Consider the following 24,970-nt stretch of genomic DNA (forward strand, 5'->3'; position numbering starts at 1 on the left):
ACGATAGATTATGTTTATCAAATTACATATAGATTATCATTACACAAATCACGATAGATTATGTTTGCGTTATTGAAAATGGCTATTTTAAAAAACGAATTGTTTTATTTTTATCAAAATAAAGATAAAAACGTTGCTTATTTTTGTTATTTATTTTGAATGTCTTTATCTAAAAGAATAAATCGTAGAATTTCAATTTTGTCCATTTTTTGATATTTAGCAAATATTTTGATTTTTGAGACTGTGTCAAATTATAAATCTGAAATTTTTTGAAATAATTCATAAATACCCATCTTAAAATATACTTTGAAACAACTCATAAACCCTTTAACTGTGGCGTAAATTTAAAAATCGCGTTGTTATTTACGGCAAAATATTTTTGTTAAAGTTTTCTTTAAACTGTTTAAATTAATTTTTGTTTAGCACGCCAAATATTGCAAAAAAAAAACAAAACAAAAAAAAACCTAATAGCATTTAACATTTCTCAATAATATCAACGTGGAACGAAATTTTATAGGCAACAAAAAAATAAAACAAAGATTTGTAAGACATTTAAAATGTAATAACAAAAGTTCGATTATTTACAAAAACCTTTATTTTTTTCTCTTGCATGGTAAATTTTAAAGAAAGGCACAACACACAAGCCAACATTACTGTCTAGACACATGTATCGGGTATTTGATGTAATCTTGTTTTCAGAGCAGACAACACGCCTTCTACTTGGTTTCATATTTTTTTCTGTTGCTGGTATAGCATTAACAAAATGACGCTCTATTAATCTTAAAAGAGAAGTTAATACACGAGTTCGACTTGTTTTTTTCTAGATTGATTCATGCTATTTATCAATTCTCTCTTTGATAATGGACTCTCTAAACTGTAAGGATGTCATATTAGGTGATAACTTATTGTTTATAATATTTGCATTGAATGCACAAACGCTGATCAAATGCCTAAAAATCTTTTTGTACCGTATTTTTACTCTTTTTCCTTTGGGTTCATATGTTGTCAACATTTGATCAGATTGGTCAACACCACCCGTGTTTCTGTTATATTCATGCATCACTAGAGGAGTACTTTTTTCTCTGCCATCTCTATTAACAGTCATTATATCATTTTGAACACAGGTAATCAGCATGTGTGCATCTTTCTTGTCTCTCCAATCGGTACACACTATATTTGTTTTAGTATCATAGAGAACTTGAGGATCACTAATTTTAATATTAGCGTTCTTTATATCCTGCGGTAACTGTTTGCGATTATTACGTAATGTACCAATGCAATCAATATTATGATCCAGCAATACCTTGCAAATTTCATAAGATGTATACCAATTATCAACGTGTAAACGATAGCCATTACCAATTAAAGTAGCGTAATAACAACTTTAGTAGCTTGATATTTGTATTTTTGCAAGCCTGAAGCAAAACTGTTAGTTATTTCCTCACCAGCGTACAAAAAACAATTCCAAATATAGCCAGTAGCTGATTCACATAATACAAAGGACTTCATTCCGAATCTGAAACGTTTGCTTGAAATGTATTGCTTCAAGCCTAAATGACCTTTCTAAAGCAACAGTGATTCGTCTATTTTTATTTGGTATATACAGAGTTTTGAATTTGTTTAGTAGGTAGTCATAGATTGGTTCAGTTTTTGCTTTTTTACAGAAATTTAATAGCAAACTACTGTTATCAACAAAATGAAAAAACTACTCAATAAGACAAAACCTATCAACAGACAATACTTGTCTTATTAGTGGTACGTCAAACAGAGGGTTTGCTGAGAAGTACATAGCATTTGTTGGTTTTTATAAGATTCCACGATATAAAATGAATGCTATATAGAGCCTGATGTCGTTTCTGACTAAAGGTATCCATTTTCGAACTCGGGATCTACCTTTAATTATATTATTTTTACGATAATGTACTGCGAAAAGGTCACTTAGCTTGACAATAAGATCAATGAGGTCGACTGTTACAAATGCTTCAAATATAATAAGAGGAATACTATTAACTATAAAACTTGGATGAGGTTCTGCATTACCTTCAAATTTAGCTAAATTTGCTTTATAACAGTCTATTTTAATCCAAATCGGTTCATCGTTTGTATTATCTTGTTCTAATTGCATTACATCAGTGTCAACAAGGCCAGTTTTACAATCATCACCTGCTGATGACCAAATTATTTCTTCTTCTGTAATAGATTTAACTGAACCTTCATTACAAGAACCATCATTAGAACTAATATCAGATAATTTATCGCTCTCTCCCATGTATTCAATAAGATCTTGATCAGAATAATTACTTCTTTTAAGGTAAGATTTTCTAGCCGCAGCCATGCCTACTTTTCCACTAAACTAAAGCATTCTCATATGTAGCTATTTGCTATATTTTGCTATATTTTGAAAAAACTTTAGAGTATAAAATGAAGACCATGCTTTTGTTAAACGCTATTACATAACATAAATAAACAAACATCCTTTTAACATATCTGATCTGTTGTTTAACTCATGTAAAAAATGGAAATATTCGTCAGTCACAAACGGTGCATCAGTTCCAGTCAGACACACGTATAGCTACATCCTTGAAAGGCGGATATATACATCAGACACGGTTAAGGGGTTAATACTCATCTTTATATTCTGCGTAAATTAAAATAATTGAAAAATGAAAACTCTAAAGTGCACTCCATAAGCAATAGTATTGTAACAATACATATTACAATACAAAAATTTCATTAAGTTGAAAGTAACTCTACCGTTAATTAAAACTTTTGGGTTTGGCATTAAATTGGTTGCTGATTGCAATAAATATAATGCATTGTATTGCAACGAGTTGTCATAAAAACATAACAATATCACCTTTTAGGATGTTTTTAATATTGTTCTTCAAAGTAATTTCACCAACTCTTGAAAGACGAGCTATCTAAAAAAAAAAGGCACTTTTAATATTATGCTTTGCCTTTTCTATACGCTTATTTTACTATAAATATTTTTTTATTATATTATATTGGCTTTTATAAATAATTTTAATATATACTAACACGGAACAAGACAGAGTTTAAAGTTATTGACTTGATTTAATTAAATGAATTTTTGAATAAGGGCATAGAATTTAAAAATTAGGAAACATTTAGGAATTTGGTTATGCTTTTAAAAACATTCATTTTTATTAAAAAATAATTTAACAAACACTTCCTTCAATTAAACCTATTTATCTGAAATACTTGTATATTACTAGAATTTTATTATGCCTTTAAAAGCACTCATTCCTATAAATAAATTCAAAACTACTTCTTCAACCCTGCTATTTAACCAAAAATTTATTCCTAAAATACTACCTTTCATTTCCATACTTCATGCTTTAAGTCTATAATTGCTTTATTGATTTCAAAACAATTGACTAAAGTATCTTGTATTAATGATTCAAGTTTGACTAGTAAGACTAGTAGGTATGTAATTTTCTACATTTGAACTATAACTGCTATTAAATAGTGGATTTCTGAAACAATTGAATATGTATATGGTATGTGAAGTAATAGATATGCTTAACCAAGATTTAATTATCTTTCTTAACAAAAAAGATAACTTACAAGATGCTTTAGCAAATCTTCATAACTATTTCTGACCTTTTTAAAATCTAAAAGTTCATCAACTTCAAGAAATTTAGCAGGAAGATTAGATGCATTAGGATTTCGAATTTAAAAATAAATAAAAATGAGATAAACATGAATATCAATAAAAGGTAAAGATTAGGATTAAAATCAAAAATAAATATGATCAAAGTTACAGTAAATAACAAATAAATAAAACGAATTATTACTCCCTTTCAAAAGTTTCAGAATAAGTCTAGTTCGTTGTCAATTATCAAAAGTTTATTTTTTATTTTATTTTTAAAATTGATCAAAAAAGGAATTTTTTTAAATTTATTATCCAATAAGGTGTTCTATAATTTAGGTCCTCTGATTGCAATTGAGAACTTAATAGCAGAATAATATGCTTTTGGTTGAATATAATTGTTATTTGAAAATCTTTTTGGGTATAAATGATTTAGTTTTTCAAAAAATGAGTTAAATAAAATGGGTGCCATTTTATTGTCTACTTTGAACAAAAATATAAGAATATGATATAAATTAAGTTGAAATACGTTAAGTATTTTGAATTTATTAAAAAAAAATTTAGAGTGCGAGAAGCGATCCACATTTCAAATAATTCTTACAGCATGTTTTTGTTTAATTAAAAGCTTTTTATTTTTAGATACATTAGTGCTGCACCAAGCAACGTTAGCGTAATTTAGATATTAGTGAATAAAGGAAAAACAAATAAGTTTCAAACAAGTTTGGTCTAACAACTGTTTGGCTTTATATAAGAGACCTATATTTTTTGAGATTTTGTTAAGGATTATACTTATGTGCTCTTTCCACGTTACATTTTCATCTAAAACTACACCTAGAAACAACAAAGAACACTTTTGACATAATAGTTATTAACAAAGAACTCTTTTGACATAATAGTTATTAACCCTTTAACTACCAAAAGCGGCCGAAAGTAAAAAATTATTTATACCATTAAAATTACCGGTTAAATCTTCCGTAAAATGAGTATAATTTTTCAGAAATTTTGTAAACGGTTTTGTTTACAAAAGCTGCATTGTTGTAAACCCTTATTCTTATTCATAAGTTTTAATATTTTAAAAACTATTATTAATAACTGAAATATTAATGCGAAAACTATTTTAAAATAGACAGTTCAGTTTACGTAGTTAAAAAATAAACTGTTTTTAAATTTTCTTTTTTTAGCAAAATAAAATGACTGTATTATTTTTATGTAAAAAAAAGGTTAAAGTCGCAAATATAATAAAATAAGAAAAGACATATAGTATTTTTTATTAAAATAATATCATAAAGTTACAAAGTTACATAGTATGAAAAGCTAGTTTTTTCCTAGTTAATCTCCATACTCTATTTCAGTGTGCCTTAATTTAACACATGGTGATGCACAAAGACCTGGCTTGCCTGAATATCAAGGGCAAATCATCTTGACATCTCTTCGAACACCTTTTCTAGAACATACACGAAATCTTGCCTATGGCTTTTTCCAAGTTGCTGTAGGAACTAAGGTGTCAGGAAAATGTCTATCTTTAAATCTTGATGGAGCATCCCCGTTTTCTCTTTCTCATATAAAATCAACTGAATTGTTACCATCAAATACCAAAAATGCAGCAACATCATGTTGAAACTTTAAGAGTTTAGTGTTGGGATAGTTTTTCTTGTATAAGATGTAACTATTTAACAAGACAATATTCAACAAATGAAATGTTAATTTTTTATACCATTTCATACTTTTTTTGGCAATTGAATAAGGCTTTAACATTTGATCGTGTTTGTCAACTGAACCCATATTATAGTTATACTCTACAATACATCTTGGTTTTGTGTTTACTAAGAAAGCAGGTCTTTCTCTACGTCTTTTTACTGGAGTTTCATCATGTTGACTACTAAGCATATAAACATCTTTTTTATCTTTGTACTTTAAACATAGAAATGGGCCAAAACGAAATGCAGATGTTTCATTATTCAGAACATTTGCATTTTTTACAACTAGTGGAATGCGATTTGATCGAATTGTTCCGCATGCTGTTGTTCCATAGTGGTGCAGAAAGTGGAAAAGCCAACATGAAGAATACCAATTGTCCATCCAAATAGTATAACCTTTATTCAGAAGTGGCAACATCATGTATACAACAATTTTTTCAGTAGTATTAAAGCTTTTACATTCTTCTGGTAGTTGAATATCAATAGCATCAGTTGAACTTTGTTTTCCGATATAAGTTCTGAAGCGGTACATGTATCCAGAGTCTTCACATAGACAAAATAGTTTTATTCCAAATCTGGCTCTTTTAAGAGGAAGATATTGTTTGAAGAGCAGTCTATCTTTCCATAGTAACAATGACTCGTCTACTGCAATACATTGGTTTGAAGTATAAACACTTTGAAATTTTTCAAAAAGTTTCTCTATAACTGGTCGTAACTTAAATCGTTTAATCTTGATTTGGACCATTAGGGTTTGGTAAATTTTGGTTATCATTTATATGAAAAAATTTAAATAGTAAATTAAAGCGATTACGAGACATCACTGTATTAAACACAGGTGTTTGAAATATTTTATCAGTTGACCAATAAAAATGTGTAGCAGGTTTATGAACTAAACCCATAATCAAAATCAAAGCTAGAAACTTTTTCATTTCAGAAACATTTGTTAAGTTCCAAAAACGAACATAGGAATGTTTTGGTATATTTCTGCACGTTTCAAAAAATTGTTGAGCAAAAACATTAGTTTGAACAACCAAATGATGTAATAAATCATCAGTAACAAATAATTGGTAATATGTTATTGTTCTACAGTCAGAAATCTCAACATTAAAACCAGGTTGACCTAGAAAAGATATAGTGTAGGTAATTCACCATTTGCAGGCTTCCGTGTACTGTTTAAAAAGTTGGGACAAGTCCATAGGTTGCTGACTTGATTTTTATTTAATATATGATAATCTAAAGGAGTTTCAACTTCCATTTCTTTGATATTCTCGTTGTCTACATCTACAATAGCACGATCTTCATCAAAATTGTTTATATTTATTTCAATGTCTTCAACATTAGTACAATCTTCAAATTGCTAATATTTAATTCAATCTCATCGTGAGAACCATCACTAATATGTTCTTCACTGTCCTCGTCATCATCGTCACAATCTAAACTACTAAAGTAATTTATTACCTCTTGCAAAGAGTAAACTTTTTTATTGAACACCATTTTTGTAAACGTAATAAAATATAGCAGCAATATAAATCCATATTTATCCGGCTAAGAGGTTTAAAAATAATTTCGGTAGCCGGAAATATCCGGCAGACTTTTCTTTAAAAAATATTCTTGAATATTGTAATAAAAATACCAATGAGGAAACAGGCAATAACAAATATTGAAACCAACATTATAAGAAAGTCTATGTAACGTTGCCGGAATATTCCGGCATGGTTTTATTTTTATTTTTAAGCGCCGGAAATGGTCGGGACAATTTATTAGGCGGTAGTTAAAGGGTTATTAAAAAGATTAGGAAGTTTTAGGGAAATGTTTTCTTTATTATGAAGACGATGGAAGAAAGTATATTTTGTTTTTTTTTAATATTTATGGACAATTTATTCGATATAAACCATTTGCTTAGTTTCGCAAGCTCTTTGTTCATTGTTGCAAATAAAACTAACAATATCTTTATTATAATAAAATACATTAGTATCGCCGGCAAATAAAATTTGCCTACGATACTAATGTATTTAATGAGTTTAAGATATTGGAAAATTTACTTAAGTCATTTATATGAATGAGAAATAAAAGCGGTCCCTAGAATTGATTCTTGGGGGACTCCGCAGTTATTTGTCATTAATTCTGTTTTTTTCGCCATGATATAAAATGCATTGATTTCTATTCTTCAAATAACTCTTAAACCAATCTAAGTTAGAATATATGATACCATAACTTTTAAGTTTATATAGAAGAATATTACGATCTACGGCATAAAACTTTTTGCTTAGAACATTAAAGACACCTAAAGTAAATTTTTGTTCATCAAAAGCTTTAAATATTTCTTGTACAAGATTAATGATTGCATGATAGGTCAAATGACCAGATTTAAAACCAAATTGTTTATTGTAAAGAGTATTATTTACATTTAAGAAGGAATAAAGTCTATTATATTTTACACGCTCCAAAATCTTGGAAAAACAATTAAGAATTGAGATCGGTCTGTCGTTGGAAACATCAGAAGGATCACCTGTTCTAAAAATTGGTATAACCTTTGCACTTTTTAGTTTTTCAAGAAAAACTCCATGTTTTAAAGATAAATTAAAAATATATAAAAGTGGTATTGTTATATATTTTAATGAATTAATAACGACATTACTGCTGACATCATCTAAACCTGAACATCTAAAACTTTTGTTAGGTTTTAATATGGATACTGAATTTAATATTTTATCCTTCGCAAGTTCATGATTAGGCATAACAGCATTATTTGATGTCAAGTTTGATTTAAAGCTTATTTTAGATTCCCTTTGTTATCCAAGGGCTTAAAAAGCTTTTTTATTTTAATAATTTTGTAAACTTGGGAAAGGCTTTATTATAATATTTAAGAAACTTAGCTAAAAAGATATCATAGGCTTCATCAGCATTTAAATTTAATAGAGTTTTGTCCCATTTTTCAAATAATATATCATGAAAAGATTTAATGGAAGTATCGTTTATTAGTCGTTTTGTTACTTTTGTGTTACGTTTTGTTACTTTTGTGTTACGTTTTGTTACTTTTGTGTTACGTTTTGTTTCTTTTGTGAGAATAAGACTTATTGCATTTTATTTGAAATAATAAAAATTGATACGAAATATCCGTTTTAAATATTCCTATTTTTATTTTTGATGTAAGAAATTCATTGGTAAAAATTTGATCTATTGATCTTGCACTAGTCTTAATAACACGCATGGGTTTATTGATCAATGGTATATAACCAGGTTGAAAAAGGACATTAAAGAAATTATTAACATGCTTATCAACGTCATAGTCAAAAATGTTGAGGTTAATGTCTCCGATATTATACACACTTATTTAAACTTGATTTTTTTTAATTATTTTTTTAATGTGGTGGTCTATATAATACATGTACAATAATATTTCTTGAGATTTTGCAAACGATTACCACGCATAATGATTCGAGTCATTAGTTGTTGAGTTTAAATTTTGCATATATTTGTATGATAATGAGTTAATAATAAATATAAATAAACCTTACTTGCCCCAACCTCTAACTTGATGTACCACATTGTAATTAGGTATTTGGAAATTTGAATTGCTTTCAATATTTTTCTAATGACACTACGGCAAATAATGTTAAAGGCAAATAATGTTAAAACTAATTTTGATTTTATATAAAAACTGTTTTAATGATTCAAAATTTTTTTTGAATACTCATAATTTTAATATGGAGAATTGAAAATGAGTTATCTTCCATACCTTCCGTGATATTTTTTGAGTTTGAGTTATTATATAATGGGCTAATATGTTTACTTACTTCATAGTTATTATAAAAATTAATATCTGAATCCAAACTTTAAAAGTTTTGAATTATGAGTTTCAAACGTTTTGAACTTAAAATCGGATCTGTCAGTTTCGTTAGGCATTTTAAATAAGAGTAATTTTAATAACAAATAAAATAAAATAGTTCAAATGTTTGATTTTTTACAATCGTTTACAATTAATTTATCATATATAACAATACAATACTTACCGTTCCTTTGTAACTTTCTTTCTTCGAATAATTTTTTCGTATTAACTATGTTTTAACAGAGAAATCGTCGTGTGTAAATATTCCAGAACCTTTGAACTTGTTTGCATTTTTCAGGTGTGAAAAAATTTTTAAATCATTTTTAACTGTGCTCTTTTTATTTTCACTCCACTTACGTTTAAATTATTTTCAAGAACATCCCAACTTTCCGACTCATTTTCAGTAATTCCCTCGAATCTTAAGTTATTTCTTCTTTGCCGATCTTCGAGTTGTCGTATTTTCGTTTTGATATAATAGATTTTGAATAGATTTTTTCTCTAGGTCACTAACATTTTTATCGTGACGATCTTGATGAAACGATCAACTTTCTTCAATGTCCTTTTGAACTTTTTCGTAATTCAGTAACTGATTGTTTAACTTTACTTGATCAGCTTTTCTCTTTTCATTTTCTTTTTTTAAAGATTCGCAAGTGGCTTTAATTGTAATAATATCCTCTAGTAACCCGTCGATTCGTCCATTAGTATTATTCAAGTCACCGCTTATTAATTTCAAAGTATCCTTTTGCTGTTTTACAAACATCTTTTCAAATATTTGCTTTAGTAACTGTATTGAGATTTCGGAATCTTTAAATTTATCCATTTTATAACTAAAACTAATTGCGATGAAAAAAGAAATAAAAATAAAAACTTTTTTGAATCTTTAGATTAACTCAAAAGATAATTAAAAAACATAAACAATTTATTTTTTCGCTCCTTTTTTTTTTTTTACGCACAAAAAAAAAATGTCCGTTAACTTCGGTGTCGTACGCAAAGAAAGTTTGTACACTTTGATTAAAAAACAACTTTTTTTTTAATTAAACTGTTTTTCATTAAGTTTTTGCGAGTCTTCTTTAACTGCTAGTTTTTTGCAGATTGATTAATTTATCATAAACTTGCTCAGCATTGCAATTTTTGTATCATTTGCTGATACAATTTGCCTTAAATTACATTGGCTAAACGAACTTGTAATATCAATTTGGAACAGTTTCTTTAATTCGGCCCTTCAAGCTGAAGTCCTAAATACTTTTTTACTTGTCATTAGCGAATTTGTTACCCCATCCCAATCGCCATCTTCATCACATTCGCCATTTTCACTAAATAGATCGTCATCAGTGTTATCTGATGTACTTTTAGATTTGGTAATTATAGCACTTTTTTTGGTATCAATTTCTGGTTATGTACCAAAAATTCCATTTGAATTTTTTCAGATGTGTCGGTAACTTATTTTTTATTTTGTTTTAAATAATACCATTTTTCTCCAATACTTGGTTTATACTTCATTAATGTAGCGAGGGCTTTTTTCATGTCAGGATAATTATCATAAAAAAAAGTTAATAAACTTTTACTTATTAAAGTGATGCTAACATTAGCGAGGCTTACACTGTCTGGTAAACATTTTAAAAAAAAAGAATTTAGCTGGGTTAACACACCACCTATAACAATTTGACAGGGGCCATATTTTTTAAATGTCTTATGTTTTCTCACCAACACAACAAACAAACCTGTCGGAGTAAATGTTCCTTTTATATACTCTTCTAATGTCACATATGAAATAGTTCCAGAGCGAGAGATACTATCGCATACTATTTTAAAAAAATTACAGTATCTAACATTTGTGTATAAACTACTTGTTAAAATAAAATCCATCGGTTTTAAAGAGTATTTACAGTGTGAATATCTCTTTGATTTTTTTTTACAATGGTAACATTGACGTTGCTATCAAGAATAGCCTTAAAGTGTTCTTTTGGAATCATTTTTCGCTCTTCTGAATTCAAACTGCCTTTCTTCTTCCTCAACTCTTATAGGTTGTCTCCATTTTGAAATTTCGCTCTGATACACGTGCATAACATCAGCTTCTAACTTATCAACTGGAGTAGTAAATGGAACATTAGGAGTTAATTTTGATCGAATTAAAAAATTTATGAAATGGCTTAAAGATAAAAGGTTAGATCTTTTTGTTCCAGGTTCATACATCATGCTTTGAGCATGATGAAACCAAATTGTTTGTAAACGCGTTAGGTCAAAAAATTTATCATAACATGGATCATCTGAAGATAAAACCTCCATTATTCTTCTGACTTGACCCATATCATTTGTTGCTGATTTTTGATTTTTAATACCTCCTGATCGACTTTTTAAATAAAGCGTTCATCGTCAATAGATTTGGTATTATTACTAACAGATGAAGATGTTGATTGTTAAATATTTAATTGATCGATTGAATCTTTTTAAATCAACGACTGCTGAAAATTGTAAATTGAATGATTCTTAAAAGAAACAACAATGTGATTCGCTTTTTCAAAAAAAAAAATTTTTAAGCATTTCTCTATACTTTTCAGGATCATTTTTAAGATAATGTAGAGACTTATAAAGGTGGTCATGGATTCTCTAAAAACAGCGTACACATCGAACTACATATTTTATGGTTTCTTCTCTTTCTGAACTTTTAACAGACAACTTTTATAATACATAATTGCCTCTAGCAATACGAACATTTTCTTTACTTACTTTATGTTTAGCTGATCTTACATGTCTGGGATAGTCAATAACATATTTATACACTTAAAGCATTTGACTTTTTCACGACAAACTGGATTTTAAGACAAACTTCTGGCTTTTTTACTTTGGCTTGTTTTTTTGAAGATATCAATTTCTTAAAAATCTATAACAGAAGGCAAAATAAATAAACTTATCTAAAATATAACTAGTTTTTAACGTCACAAAACAAAATACTTTGTTTAAACTTAATTAAAAAAACTAAGATTGGCAATAAATTGCTGCCCTTAAACTGTTTTAGGTTGGCATCAGGTCATCAGGCCAATAAAAACATTACTAAAAGTTATAGTATAAATTTTATATATATATATATATAAATATATATATATATATATTTATATATATATATAAAACTTATATATATATATATGTATATATATATATATATATATATATATATATATATATATATATATATATATATATATATATATATATATATATAAGTTTAAAGTATAAATTATATATTTATATATATATATATATATATATATATATATATATATATATATATATAAGTTTATAGTATAAATTATATATTTATATATATATATATATATATATATATATTTATATATATATATATATATATATATATATATTTATATATATATATATATATATACAAAATTTGTCTTATTAGAAAGGCACTATCGGAGACAAAACCAAATATACAAATTTACGGGTACATTTTATGTACCCGCAAATTTTTTATCCCCGTAAATGCTAGTTTCATTGTAAAAAAATGTCCCCGATAGTAACCTTTATATAACGAGAAAAGTACACGCATCAACTGATTTAGGGAGAACCCACAAATGAGCAGTCCACACAGGGTAAGTGTTGGGGTTCGGGCTAGGGTTAGGCTAATATTTAAATATTATTATATTTCTCTAAATTTTTGTTTAACTAAATAAATTATTATAAACATTCTATATATTATTTAAATAAAAATAATTAAACAAAATTTACAAAATTTTAAAAAGATATTTTATTAAATGTTTATTAAAATATATTATATATATATATTTTAATAAACCTTTAATAAAATAACTTTTGAGAAAAAGTTTTATAAGTGTCTTACATTCAACTCTCTAAATGAGGCCATTAAACCCTCAAAGAGCGAAGTACTTTTGTCTTCTGTTAGTAGTGCTCGTCCATATCACAAAGAACTCCTTAAGACAGTTATGTGATTTTTTTAAAATTCTGTTTTCTTTTTTTTATTTACAATAAAAATTTAACCTACTTCTATTACTACCTCCGGCTTCAAAAATATTATGTCTATAACTGTACAACCAAAAATAAATTAAATTAGTATTAATTTTTATTTCAATTTGGTTTATAAAAATATGACTTGTTTTTCTTTATACAAAAAACAAAAATTAGGAAATAAAATATTTTATAGCTTTCTATTCACTCACTGACGAGTCCGCATTTTTTTTTTTGTGGAGGCCAAAACTTCACAGCGCTTTTTGAAGCAATTCTTTTGATCGTACAGCCCTGAAATTTTACAAATAATCTTTTGCCGACTAAAAGTAGCTATATTTGTTACATTTGATTCAATAAGTCTTTTAGATTTAGTAAAATGATTTAATTTGTTTTTAAAGAGAGCGATAAATTTGTAATTTGTAAAGGAATAGAAAGTTTGGCACCTTTAGGTTTATGTACATTTAAAACGAATTTGATTTTAAAAGCATCTGACTTAAAAGGCGCCAAACTTTCTATTCCTTTACTTCGATGAGTTTGTTTATTTACATACGTACATGAATTGCCTTTAATGTCTTCCAGTATTGGCTTTACAAAAGTGATTATTACTAAGTTCATGATTTCCACGAGTACCAGAAACAGAAAAAAGTTATTTTTTACTTTTTAGTCGATTGAATAGAAAGCTATTTTTAAAAAGTTTTATTTATTTATTTTATTTTAATTATTAGGCTAAGTATTATAAATACGTATTTATATGTATATAATACTAACCTGACCAGAAAAAATTGATTTTAATAGTTGTGATGAAGAAATTTCTTTTAAAGCTTTAGGAGTAATCTTCCTAAAGACTAAATTTATTGACAATTGATTTATAACTTTATATATAAAAAGTAATATTTGGTATGAAGGTCAACAAATGTTGTTTAACTCTTTTTCATATTGTTGTCACGAAAAACAATATTAAGAACAACAGTTTAAGTATTCCTAACTGTAATTCTTTATTTTGATAATCTGAAACTTGAGATAATCTTAGGAAAATGTTACTACAAGAAAAAGTATATACCGTAAAATAAAAAGCTTCAAGTACCAGCCCATTTGTGCGCTTTCTTGTTAAAATGAAAAGCATGTAGCTTAGAAAATTAAATTTATTTATTAGCTAATGGTTTGTAATATTTACCTGGCATCGTCAATTTCATCAGGATTGTTGTGAACATCTTTAAACAAATAGTTTTATTTACACAAATAAAAACCAATTTAATTAAAATAACTAATTAGCTTAAACATAATTTTTATACTTGCACATGCTTTACGGATAATATATCCATCTCCTGTTGTACCACCATGGCATTTAATATCAATAACTTTGTTGCAAAGTACGCAACAGGTACCAGAAAAAGATACATCGCATTTACAAAGGGCACATAAAAGTATTTCTTCAATAAAAAATATCTAAATATTGTATTCTATAACTATAACTATAACATTTTCCATAGTATTGAAACTAATTTTAGTATATTATATGACATATAAAATACAAAAAGTATATCAGCTTTAATATTATGGAATATGTTATAGTTATAGTAATATAAAATTAATAAACATATATTACATAACATGTCTTAAATAAAATATATAAACATAATACTAATAGTACTAATAGAATTAATGACATATAATATGTCACTAATCCTATTAGTACTACTAGTAGTATTTCTATATAATTTTTATAACACTATTATTAATACTATTACTAATGTTATCAACTTAAGTTGATACTAATAGTATCAAGTGGGTTATAATTACTACATGCTAAGTTGATAGTATTTTTATACATGGTAATAAGTACTTATTAGCATGTAATATACTATATACTAAATGCTATATATTCTATGCATAATAATACATTAACAATAACACAAATTGTATCAATTTATTTATTAGGAAATAGATCTAATTTCCGTAATAATGTAACCATTATGACATTAAATAAATTCACATTTTAATTTGAATTTTTTTTTTCAAACAATACTAAGCACATTTACATAACATGAACATGTAAATCCGCTAGATGTAATGACGGATGAAAAATATTTTTCATAAAGGTTGCATTACCAAATATAATTATTTGAAAAAAGTTGCGGGTTGCATTACCAAATTTGTCAGTTGCATTTTAGAAAATTTATTTTGCAAAACCGAAAAAGATTGCTATAACGAACGTTTTTCGTTGCGTTACCGAAGATAAACATGCTCATCAGTATGTTGAAATTTATTCGATAATGCAACTTTGCGCTTTTATTCCAATTTAACGGCGCGTAGCATTACCGAGGTTTTGATATTTTGTTATTGTTTTTATTAAAAATGGGGTGATGGTTAAATTGTTATTCTGATATGATTTTAAACATTGTTAAGAGTCGATCACCCCTAAAAATATAATGATCACTATTATCATATAAGCCTAAAACATATCATATAAGCCTAAAATATGAACTTATCATGAAATTTTTTTTTTATTAAACCAAGTATATATTGTTTCTAATTATATTTGAGTTAAAGCTTACTTGATTTCATGATAAATCTAAAAAAATCATAAATTTCAATGGGTGATTATGAAAGTGAGTGATGGACTCCGTTATCTTTGGTATGAAAGATACCGAAATAATTTCAATAAAAAGAAGATACATTTTTAGCTGTATCACCGGAATGTCGAAGAAGTTGCATTACCGATTAATGAAGGTTGCAATACCGATCGCTTGTAAAAACCTTGATTCTTTGTTTATTTTAGGTCAAACATCAGTAAAAAACCATAATCCAAAGAATAATCTTCTTTTTTATGAAAAAATTTATATAATTTTTCAAAATTTCAAAAAAAAATGTTGAGGTTTAACAGAAAAACTTGTTAGTTTTAAACAAAATACGCGTATTTAATGGTGGTTTACACGTATTACTTTTGATGAATCGAGTAAAACTTTTAAAGTTTACTATATTTAATAACAAATTATTATAGAAGTTAAAGAGCTTTCTATAAAAGTCTATTTTTATAAATATTGTTCCAGGAATATTGATTAAATGTTAGGATAAGTACATGTCCAAAGGCGCCGAATTATTAAGAAAAATCGGGTATCGAGAGACATCTTTTAAGAGCATTTAAGAAAGCATAAGGCAGGTTGGACCCTTAAAAGAAAGTTTTTTTGGTGGCTAAAACCTTTAGCATAAGATAATGTACACATTATATAATCAGTGACCAAGAAACAGTGAGTAGTGTATTTTTATCTATAACGGCGGGTGGAAGGGTGGTACGCTGTTTAAAAGCAGAGGTTTTTTAAGCAATGCTAAAAAGTAAAAATTACACAATAAATTAAATTCATAAACTACTTTTAGGTTATTTATATTAAAGAATCGTTTAAAATTGATAAGGTTTATACTGTATTATTCCGAAAAATGTTATAACCGCCCCTCTAACTTTATATTATTCAAACTTTTTTAAAGAAGCTTTTTAGTTTTGATGGAAATATATTTTAATATATAATACGCATGATTACTGTAACAGTCTTTAAAACCGCCTCAAGAAGAGGATGACGTGCCCGGTTAAGCAGAGATTTGATCTCAAGCATCGCACTACGTCATAAGTCTGCGTCAAATAAATTTCAAGTATCTGTTTCATCTGAAATAGATAAGGAACTATCTATATATAAATTGTAATTAAAGTATATAAAATAAAGCAATAACTGTAAAAGATGCGTTCCAAAAACTCAAAAGATCTTAAGTTTTTTTACGTGGTGATTTTTATTCAACTTGATGAGCTAGTTTTATTTCTTAATTAATTTAAGGCTCTGCGAGGGAAAACTTTTGATCGATTTTGTTTTGTTGTTGTGAAACTTAGCGTTTCGTAATTTATGGGGTGTTGATGAAGACCTTTAAATAGGAATCTAAAACCTATTTCCTCTATTATATTAACTATTTTAATTTAATTTAAATTATTTTAACATAATTTGATTTATTTTGCAAAAAATATAAATCACTTAATCAGACAAGAGTTATTTTTTTGTAATAGAATACAACATGTACCCATATACACTCAGATATGTCACTTTCACTAACATCACTAGTTTCAGAGATATTTGAACAATCGGCATCTTGATTTACTTCAGAATGTAAAATCTTTTTTTTTAATATTGGTTAACGTAGATAATAATTTAGGGAAAACTTCTGATTTTAGACCAGACCATGTTATAAAAAAGTTTTCAGACATTTTACCTGGATTTGTGTTGCGTATATTTTTATCGTAATAATCACACACAACTTTCAGATCAGGATTTAATATAATTTGATATGGACCGTATTGTTTAGCGGTTTTATGTTTCCTCACTAAAACAATAAAACTTCCTGTTGGTGAAAAAGTTCTTTTTCGAAATTCTGAAGCTGTCATACTTGAGACAGCTCCAGACCGTGAAACATTATTGGTTATTAGGCCAAAAAAAATACAGTCTCTAATATTTGTAAACAGAGTTCGAGTAACTAGAAACTCTGACGGCCTGTTTTTGCAATTATTGTAAATATATTTAACATTTTTAACAATATCTTGATAAAAATCACTTTTAGTTATTGCTTGAAAAGATTCCTTCGGAATTATATTTTCAGCCTCTTCCATCATTACATCATATTCTCTTAGTGCTTCCTCATTACGCAAAGAGGTTCGCCAATTACTAATTTCTTTCTGACAAACATTGAAAACATCAGCAAATAGGACGCGACGAACATCATTGGGAACATTGGGAGTTAATTTAGAGCGTAGATGAAAATTTACGAAATGGCTTAATGATAACAAATAAGAACGTTGAGTGCCTGGCTCATAACCTTTTTGTTTTGAGTAAGAGAACCATTTATCTTGTAAGAGTTTAAGGTTTAACAGACTTGTGTAACATAGAACAGTCAGGTTGGGTAGCATTAGAGAGTCTGGTAAATTGATTTCCATCATTCTTCTAATTTGATGCATTTCATTTGATGCAGCTTGTGGATCTTTCTTTCCTCCTGATGGACTTTTTAAGTAAAGAAGAAATGTGTGAAGATAATCTTAAAAACATAGAATGTCATTTTCTCCTTTTTCAATAATAGTATTTGCTTCATTATCATCTTTATCATCATTACTGCTTATAGGTTCATTTGGCAAGCAAGATGTTTGGAAATATCCAACTTCATTTGGTAATTTTGTCATAAATCCTTACCCGATTGATTTAGGTAAAGCAGAGTTTGTTTTGGTGCATTCAGATACTGACATATTATTACTTTCATTATAAAGTTGCTTTTTGTTAAGCATTCATCTATATGTAACCAAATCATTTTTAAGATGATGAGAGCTCGATAAAAATGAACATGTATATTTTTTGTAACTATGCTACATATAGGACATATGTATTTTGTCATTTTTTTTTACTTTTTCTCCACCTGAGGATCTTGTTTTTCTTAGATCGAAAATACCTCTAGCTTTTCTAGCTAATTCAGGATTAATTTTATGTACATTTCTAAGATGTCTGGGAAGATCAATAATGTATGCACCACAGTCTATTTCTGTGCATTTAAATTTTTGACGGAGAGACTTTTTTACTTCTTTCAAATCATTTTCTTCAAACTTAATATTACTATTCCATTGTTCAAATAACTATATTAAAAATACAAACTCTAATTAAGTAAGTCTTCTCAAAATAAATTAAAATAAATTTATAAAATAATTATTTTGTATTAAAATAGAATAAAAAAAAATCAGAAAAAACTTTTCTTTTTAATTTTTTAAAAAAAAACTTACTTTTTCAGCTTCAGACACCAAACCAACTTTCATAAATCCTGTTAGCATACTTCCCATTTTTGTTTGTTCATTTTTATTCATGACAACTCGACTGTTTAAACAACAAATATTATTTTTGAGAATAAAACAAATTTAATTTTATTCATATAAATTTGTGCAAATATATTTTTATAAACATTCGATTGGTCATAATTTTAACCTGTGAATATCATTGTTCAATTCTTCATTCTTTTTAGACTAGATTAATATGAATAACAGAGCATGATAAAACAGTAATCTTTCAAAAGATTATAAAATATTTAAAAATAAATAAATTTTAACTTTTTTTTATTACAAATCAAAAACTTACTTACAAACCTTTTTCCAAACCGCTTATACACTTTGGTCATATCACTTAAGTGCTCCTAAATTGTGAACATTAAATTTATAGATATTATATATCTTAAAAGTAAATATTTTTCATTTATAATTCCTTAAAAAAAAAAAAAATTCAAATTTGCAAATATTATAAATGAATAAGGGTTTAAAAAAACCCAAATAGTTTGGGTAAAAAGAGGGAAAAAGATCAAAAATGAAATTTATAGACTTGGATCAATTTGCACAAGCTTAAATTGTTGATGTGCAAAACCAATATATTATTTTTACATGTATGAAAATAATATATTTGTTTTGGAAAAACTAGTATTTTCATACAGGTAAAAACAAACTTGAAATTAAAAACAAAAAATACTAATTTAAGAGCAGTTTTCCAAAACTTGTTAAGTCTATTTTTTTCATCTGAATTCATATCATGACTTACCAAGTTTTGGAAAAATGTCAATATTTTGTACTTACTTTATATTGCCATATAACAAGTTTTGCATAAAACGGTTTCATTCATTAAATAGACATCAGAGAGAATTTCCAGAAAATTGAGTTATCTCATTTTTTTCATTTTTTGACTTAACCAGTTTTGGAAAACTGCTCTTCAATTATTTTAAATAAGGCTTTTAAGTCAGCATTTAGGGGAAGGTGCTCATGACATAAACTGAAAAAAACAAACAAAATAAATATACAAAAATATAAAATTTTTTACTGAAAAGATGAAAAATTCTATTATAAAAGGAAATATGGTTAAATAGAACAAATTTTCATAATTAAAATTACATTGAGTTCCATTGCATCCACACTGGTATTTAAAGGTGATCTTGATGCTGAATATTTTTCCTGAACATATAAATTCATTATGAAGATATTTCAGACACATTGAACAATTTTTTTTTAGTTTAGATTGTAGTCTAAATAAAACATACAAAGCTACTAACAGACTTTTAAATGCATAAACATACAAAAAAGAAAAAGATAAACCGATATACTGCTCTGATAGAAAACACACCATAATGAGCAAAATTCTATTAAGGTAAGTCTATTAATAGTAAGGTTCTTATGCTAAACAAGAGAATTTAATAACCATTTATGATATATTACTCTGACTTAACAATCATGGTTAAAAATCAATTAGGAGGTTTGTATTAATAACATAAGAAAAATTAGTGATACCAAATCAAATATAAACTTAAAATAAAATAAAAATATTTGGTTTGTAAAAGCTCCTATTTATTTGGGTTGAGGAATAATTCATGAGCGTTTTTTTCAAATTTAAAAATGCACGCAGAAATAAAATGCATTGGCAAAATGTTTTATGTTGTTTGAAAGAGAATGTTTTGCTCTACAAGATAGTGTGTATTGATTTGTTAGTTTTTTTTATTTTTGTATATTTTCAGATCATTAAAATGGAATGTCAAGTGGACAAAACTGAGCATTTTCGACACCATTTGCTTTTTGCATTTAATCGAGGTGTTAAGGCCGCCGAAGCTGCTCGTGAGATTTGTGCTGTGTATGGAGAAGGAGCAATGCCTGAAAGTGCCGCCCGCTGTTGGTTTTCGCGCTTCAAAAATGGGAATTTTGACCTCAAGGACGGATCACACACCGGTCGACCAATTGAGTTCGACGAAGAGCGATTGATTCAACTTCTTCACAAAAATCCACGTCAAACGACCAGAGAATTGGCGGAGCAGATGGATTGTGATCAAAAAACTGTGGTGAATCACCTTCACTCAAACCGCATTGTCACTAGCGATGAAAAATGGTGCCTTTACGTCAATATGAAGCAGCGAAAAGAATGGCTCAGCCCCAAAAAACAAGTAACTCCGCGAGCAAAAAAAGACCTTCATCCTCGAAAGATCATGTTGTGTGTATGTTGGGATTGGGAAGACATAATTCATTACGAACTGCTTGAGCGCAACCAAACAGTCAATGCGGAGCTCTACGTTCAACAACTGCACCGACTCAACGAAGCAATTCAGCAAAAAAGACCAAATAGGCGAAATAGCGTTCTTCTGCAACACGACAACGCCCGTCCTCACATCGCCAATATGACCAAAGCCGCGATTCAAGAACTCGAATGGGAAGTGCTGCCTCATCCTTCATGCTCTCCAGACTTGGCGCCGTCAGATTTTCATCTGTTTCGATCGCTTTCAAACGCTTTGCGCAGTGTATCGTTCAATAATGACGTGGAATTGAGGACTTGGTTGGACGAATTCTTTGAGTCAAGACCGGGAGATTTCTATCGCCGAGGCATCGAAAAACTTATTGAACGATGGGAGGAAGTCGTAAACAACAACGGAGAGTATATTATTGATTAAGTCGTTGTAGTTTTTTTGTTTAAAATAAATTTGAAAAAAACGCTCATGAATTGTTCCTCAACCCAATAGTTTCTAAGCAGAGCAATATATATATCAACTCTCGATTAAACGTAAAAAAACTCATGACATTTTCAACTTTATTTTTAATATAACAACACACAAGTGCTAAAATACTCAATTAAAATAGCATAATAAAACCTAACTCACTCCATGCTCATTTTTAACATCCATAATATTTCTTTTTCCAAAATGAAGCGTTTAGTGTTTTTCTTCTACATGAACCACTTCTGTAGTTTTTTCATCTTTATTCTTATTTTTAACATCTATTGATTCAATTTGAAAATGAATGTTTTCATCAAAATCTGAGCCAACCTGTTGAAAAGACTTCATATATATATTTTTTTTTCTTAGTTCACTTTCCCGAGGCTGTTAAGGCCACTAAAGATGAGGAGGCTACTTGTGGTTATAACTCTCTCTCAACTCTATAACTCCGAAACACAAACCTTGACGAACAAGGCTGCTACTACCGACGAACTACCGCATAGTTATACATTAACTAATGTTTAGAAATAAAATCTGCACAAACCAATTAATTACGCGGTAGTGGTGTAGCGGTAAAGCGCTCGTTTCATAAGCAAGAAGTTCTTAGTTTGATCACCACCATGACCCTGGTAGTACCGTGCTTGTTTCTCCATGCAGCGGCCTTGTTCGTCAAGGTTCGTGTTTTGGAGTTATAGAGTTGAGAGAGGGTTAAAACCACAATTAAGTAGCCTCCTCGTCTGTAATTGGATTGTTGGTAATGGGGAGTTGAATTAAAAATAAAAATAAGAAGTGTCTGGCAACAGATACTTAATATAATAAAACATATAGTAAAACAAAATTTACTTCATATTTATTTTCAACGACTGTAACTTTAAAATATTTTCCAAAATCAAACACAGTATATTCTGCATCAACCAATTGTTTAGTGTTTTCAACTTGATCAACTTTAGTTGTATTTTTGTAAAAAACAAGTTGATAAAAATACAACTTTAGTTCTATTTTTGTCAACTTGATCAACTTTAGTTGTAAAAACAATTTGAAATATTATACAGGAAACAGAACCATAAAGAAAAGAGAATACTACATAAGAAATTAACTATAATTAGCTATAATTTTATGACGATTATATATAATCGTCATAAAATTATGCACACATATATTATTTGCATAGTTTTAATATGTTTAAAATAATATATTACTTTATTTACTTATTTGGAAAAAGTAATACTATCTATTACTTCTTGCAAAGTACTGTTTTTTATCATAATAAATACTACAATGATTTAATAAGTAAAAAAAAAGGTACGGGTAAAACATACTAGCTATTTGAGAACTTTTTAACCTTTTTATCAAATTTTGTGAAAAAGTACTACCAAAGTCTAAAATAAATAATAAACAATTAAAAGATTACTAAAAACTGCTTCAACAAACAACATAAACTACAACAAATTTATGATTTGAATTTATAATACAACACAGTTAAAAATTAACTTTAAAAATGCTTAATGCAATAAATTAGCTTAGTTGTTTAAGTTGATTCTGACAGATTCTTACCAGATGATTTATCACTTTCATCTTCCTCTGAAATTTCTTGATTTCTATAGTATTAAAAATATAAATGTAAGTATAAAGATAAACCTTATGTAAATGTTATATAAATTATTAAAAATAATTATATAATTAACACATAAATGTTATTCAACCATATTCAAAGAAAGCTATTTAAAGAAAATGTTTAACTCTAACTGAAAGTGAAGCTTACAATCGTTATTCTACTATACTATGCTAGTGAAAAATTTGTAAAAATCTTTTTTGTTTAAAACTGCTTTACATGCATTCTATATTTAAACTACTATATGTAAAATAAAATGAAGTATATGTAAATTTAAATAAGAAAATATTAAAGCAATTAAAATAAGTTTGATGCTAAGGCATTTCATATAAGATGAGAAATAAAAATTTTGCAATATGATCAGATAAAACAGATCAAATTATTCCAATATTGAAATATCAGCCCTATAAAAAGAGTTTGTACATTTTAATTTAAAATAGATTTAATGCACTCCCTAAAATAACAAAAATTCGTTTCCATTTTTGAATTGCAAACTTAACAGTTACAAAGATTTTATAAAGTTTTCAAACATTTTCTCAAGTAACTATTGTGTTTTACAACTAACTATTGTGTATTACTTTGATATTACAACCCAAATTCCGCTGCTTTCTTAACAATAATAATTTATTCTAAACATCTGACTTAAGTTACATTCAGCAAATGTCACAAACAAATTACAAGCTTTCATGACTAAAGTTATTTGAACTCATTCATTTATGATACTCAAACAAATAATAAATTAGCTTTCTGAAATATACGACATTAATAAATTTTCTGCCTAACAATAATTCAAAACAATTTAAACTTAAATTTACAAAACTAATATAACTTAAAAAGTATAGTGATTAACTAAAACTGAAAAGTCAACTAAAAAAGATAATAATGGATAAGATTATAACAAAGTTCAACAATAAAAAGAATACTTGAATTCTTGACATTCCCTCGACTTTAGCGAAAAGATAAATAATTGCTTCAGGCACCAGAACTTTAAATACATATTTATTATACTAAAAAAAAACAAGCTAACAGTTATGCAACGAATTTTTCAAAATTCTAAAAAGATCTTTGAACTAACTCATAAATATGTTTTACAAATACTGTTAAATTGTAAATAAACATAAAATTTACTTTTATAGAATTATATGAACGAGCCAAAGCACTATATAGATAGTGTTGTTGATCCTCGCTTAACAAGTTAACCAGCTCTTGATCACATAAATTTTCTGGAAGTAAAGCAATAAAAAATAGTTTTAAAAATACATTGCATTTATTTTTTTTACTATTTGAAATCTTAAAAAAAAAACACACACACAATTACACGTAGTTTTACTTTTACTTCCTGCATTAAATAAATAATGCCTGTAACTGTTCTTAACTTGTACTTTGATCTTTAAGAACATTGACTATTCTATTTGTAGAATGCACTAACGTAGTTTATATATATATATATATATATATATATATATATATATATATATATATATACATATATATATATAAGTGTATATATATATATATATATATGTATATATATATATGTATACATATATATATATATATGTATATATATATGTACATATATATATAAATTATATATATATAAACTATATATATATATATGTATATATATATATATATATATATATATATATATATATATAAAGTTTATAATAAAACATATTCATTTTATCACCTTAACAAAAATATTGTTAATA

The 24,970-nt window shown here is 27.2% G+C and overlaps 1 protein-coding gene across 1 annotated transcript; it reads right to left on the reverse strand.

Moving 5' to 3' along the window:
- Nucleotides 1–6,035: 6,035 nt before the first annotated feature.
- On the reverse strand, nucleotides 6,036–6,804 carry LOC136082558 (piggyBac transposable element-derived protein 4-like). Its single transcript, XM_065801969.1, has 3 exons — nucleotides 6,769–6,804; nucleotides 6,481–6,667; nucleotides 6,036–6,430 (listed from the first exon to the last, which is right to left on the reverse strand). Exons 1-3 carry the CDS (start codon nucleotides 6,802–6,804, stop codon nucleotides 6,036–6,038), a joined length of 618 nt encoding a protein of 205 aa, XP_065658041.1.
- Nucleotides 6,805–24,970: the final 18,166 nt, after the last annotated feature.

Source organism: Hydra vulgaris, chromosome 07 (genome assembly GCF_038396675.1).
Source record: "Hydra vulgaris chromosome 07, alternate assembly HydraT2T_AEP".
In the NCBI taxonomy this organism is placed as follows: domain Eukaryota; kingdom Metazoa; phylum Cnidaria; class Hydrozoa; order Anthoathecata; family Hydridae; genus Hydra; species Hydra vulgaris.

Coding starts and splice junctions, on each gene's coding strand:
- LOC136082558 (XM_065801969.1), bottom strand. CDS start 6,804: ATGGTGTTCAATAAAAAAGTTTACTCTTTGCAAGAG. Junction 6,668..6,768: donor AAGTTTACTCTTTGCAAGAG/GTAATAAATTAC, acceptor ATTAAATATTAG/CAATTTGAAGATTGTACTAA. Junction 6,431..6,480: donor TTGTCCCAACTTTTTAAACA/GTACACGGAAGC, acceptor TATCTTTTCTAG/GTCAACCTGGTTTTAATGTT.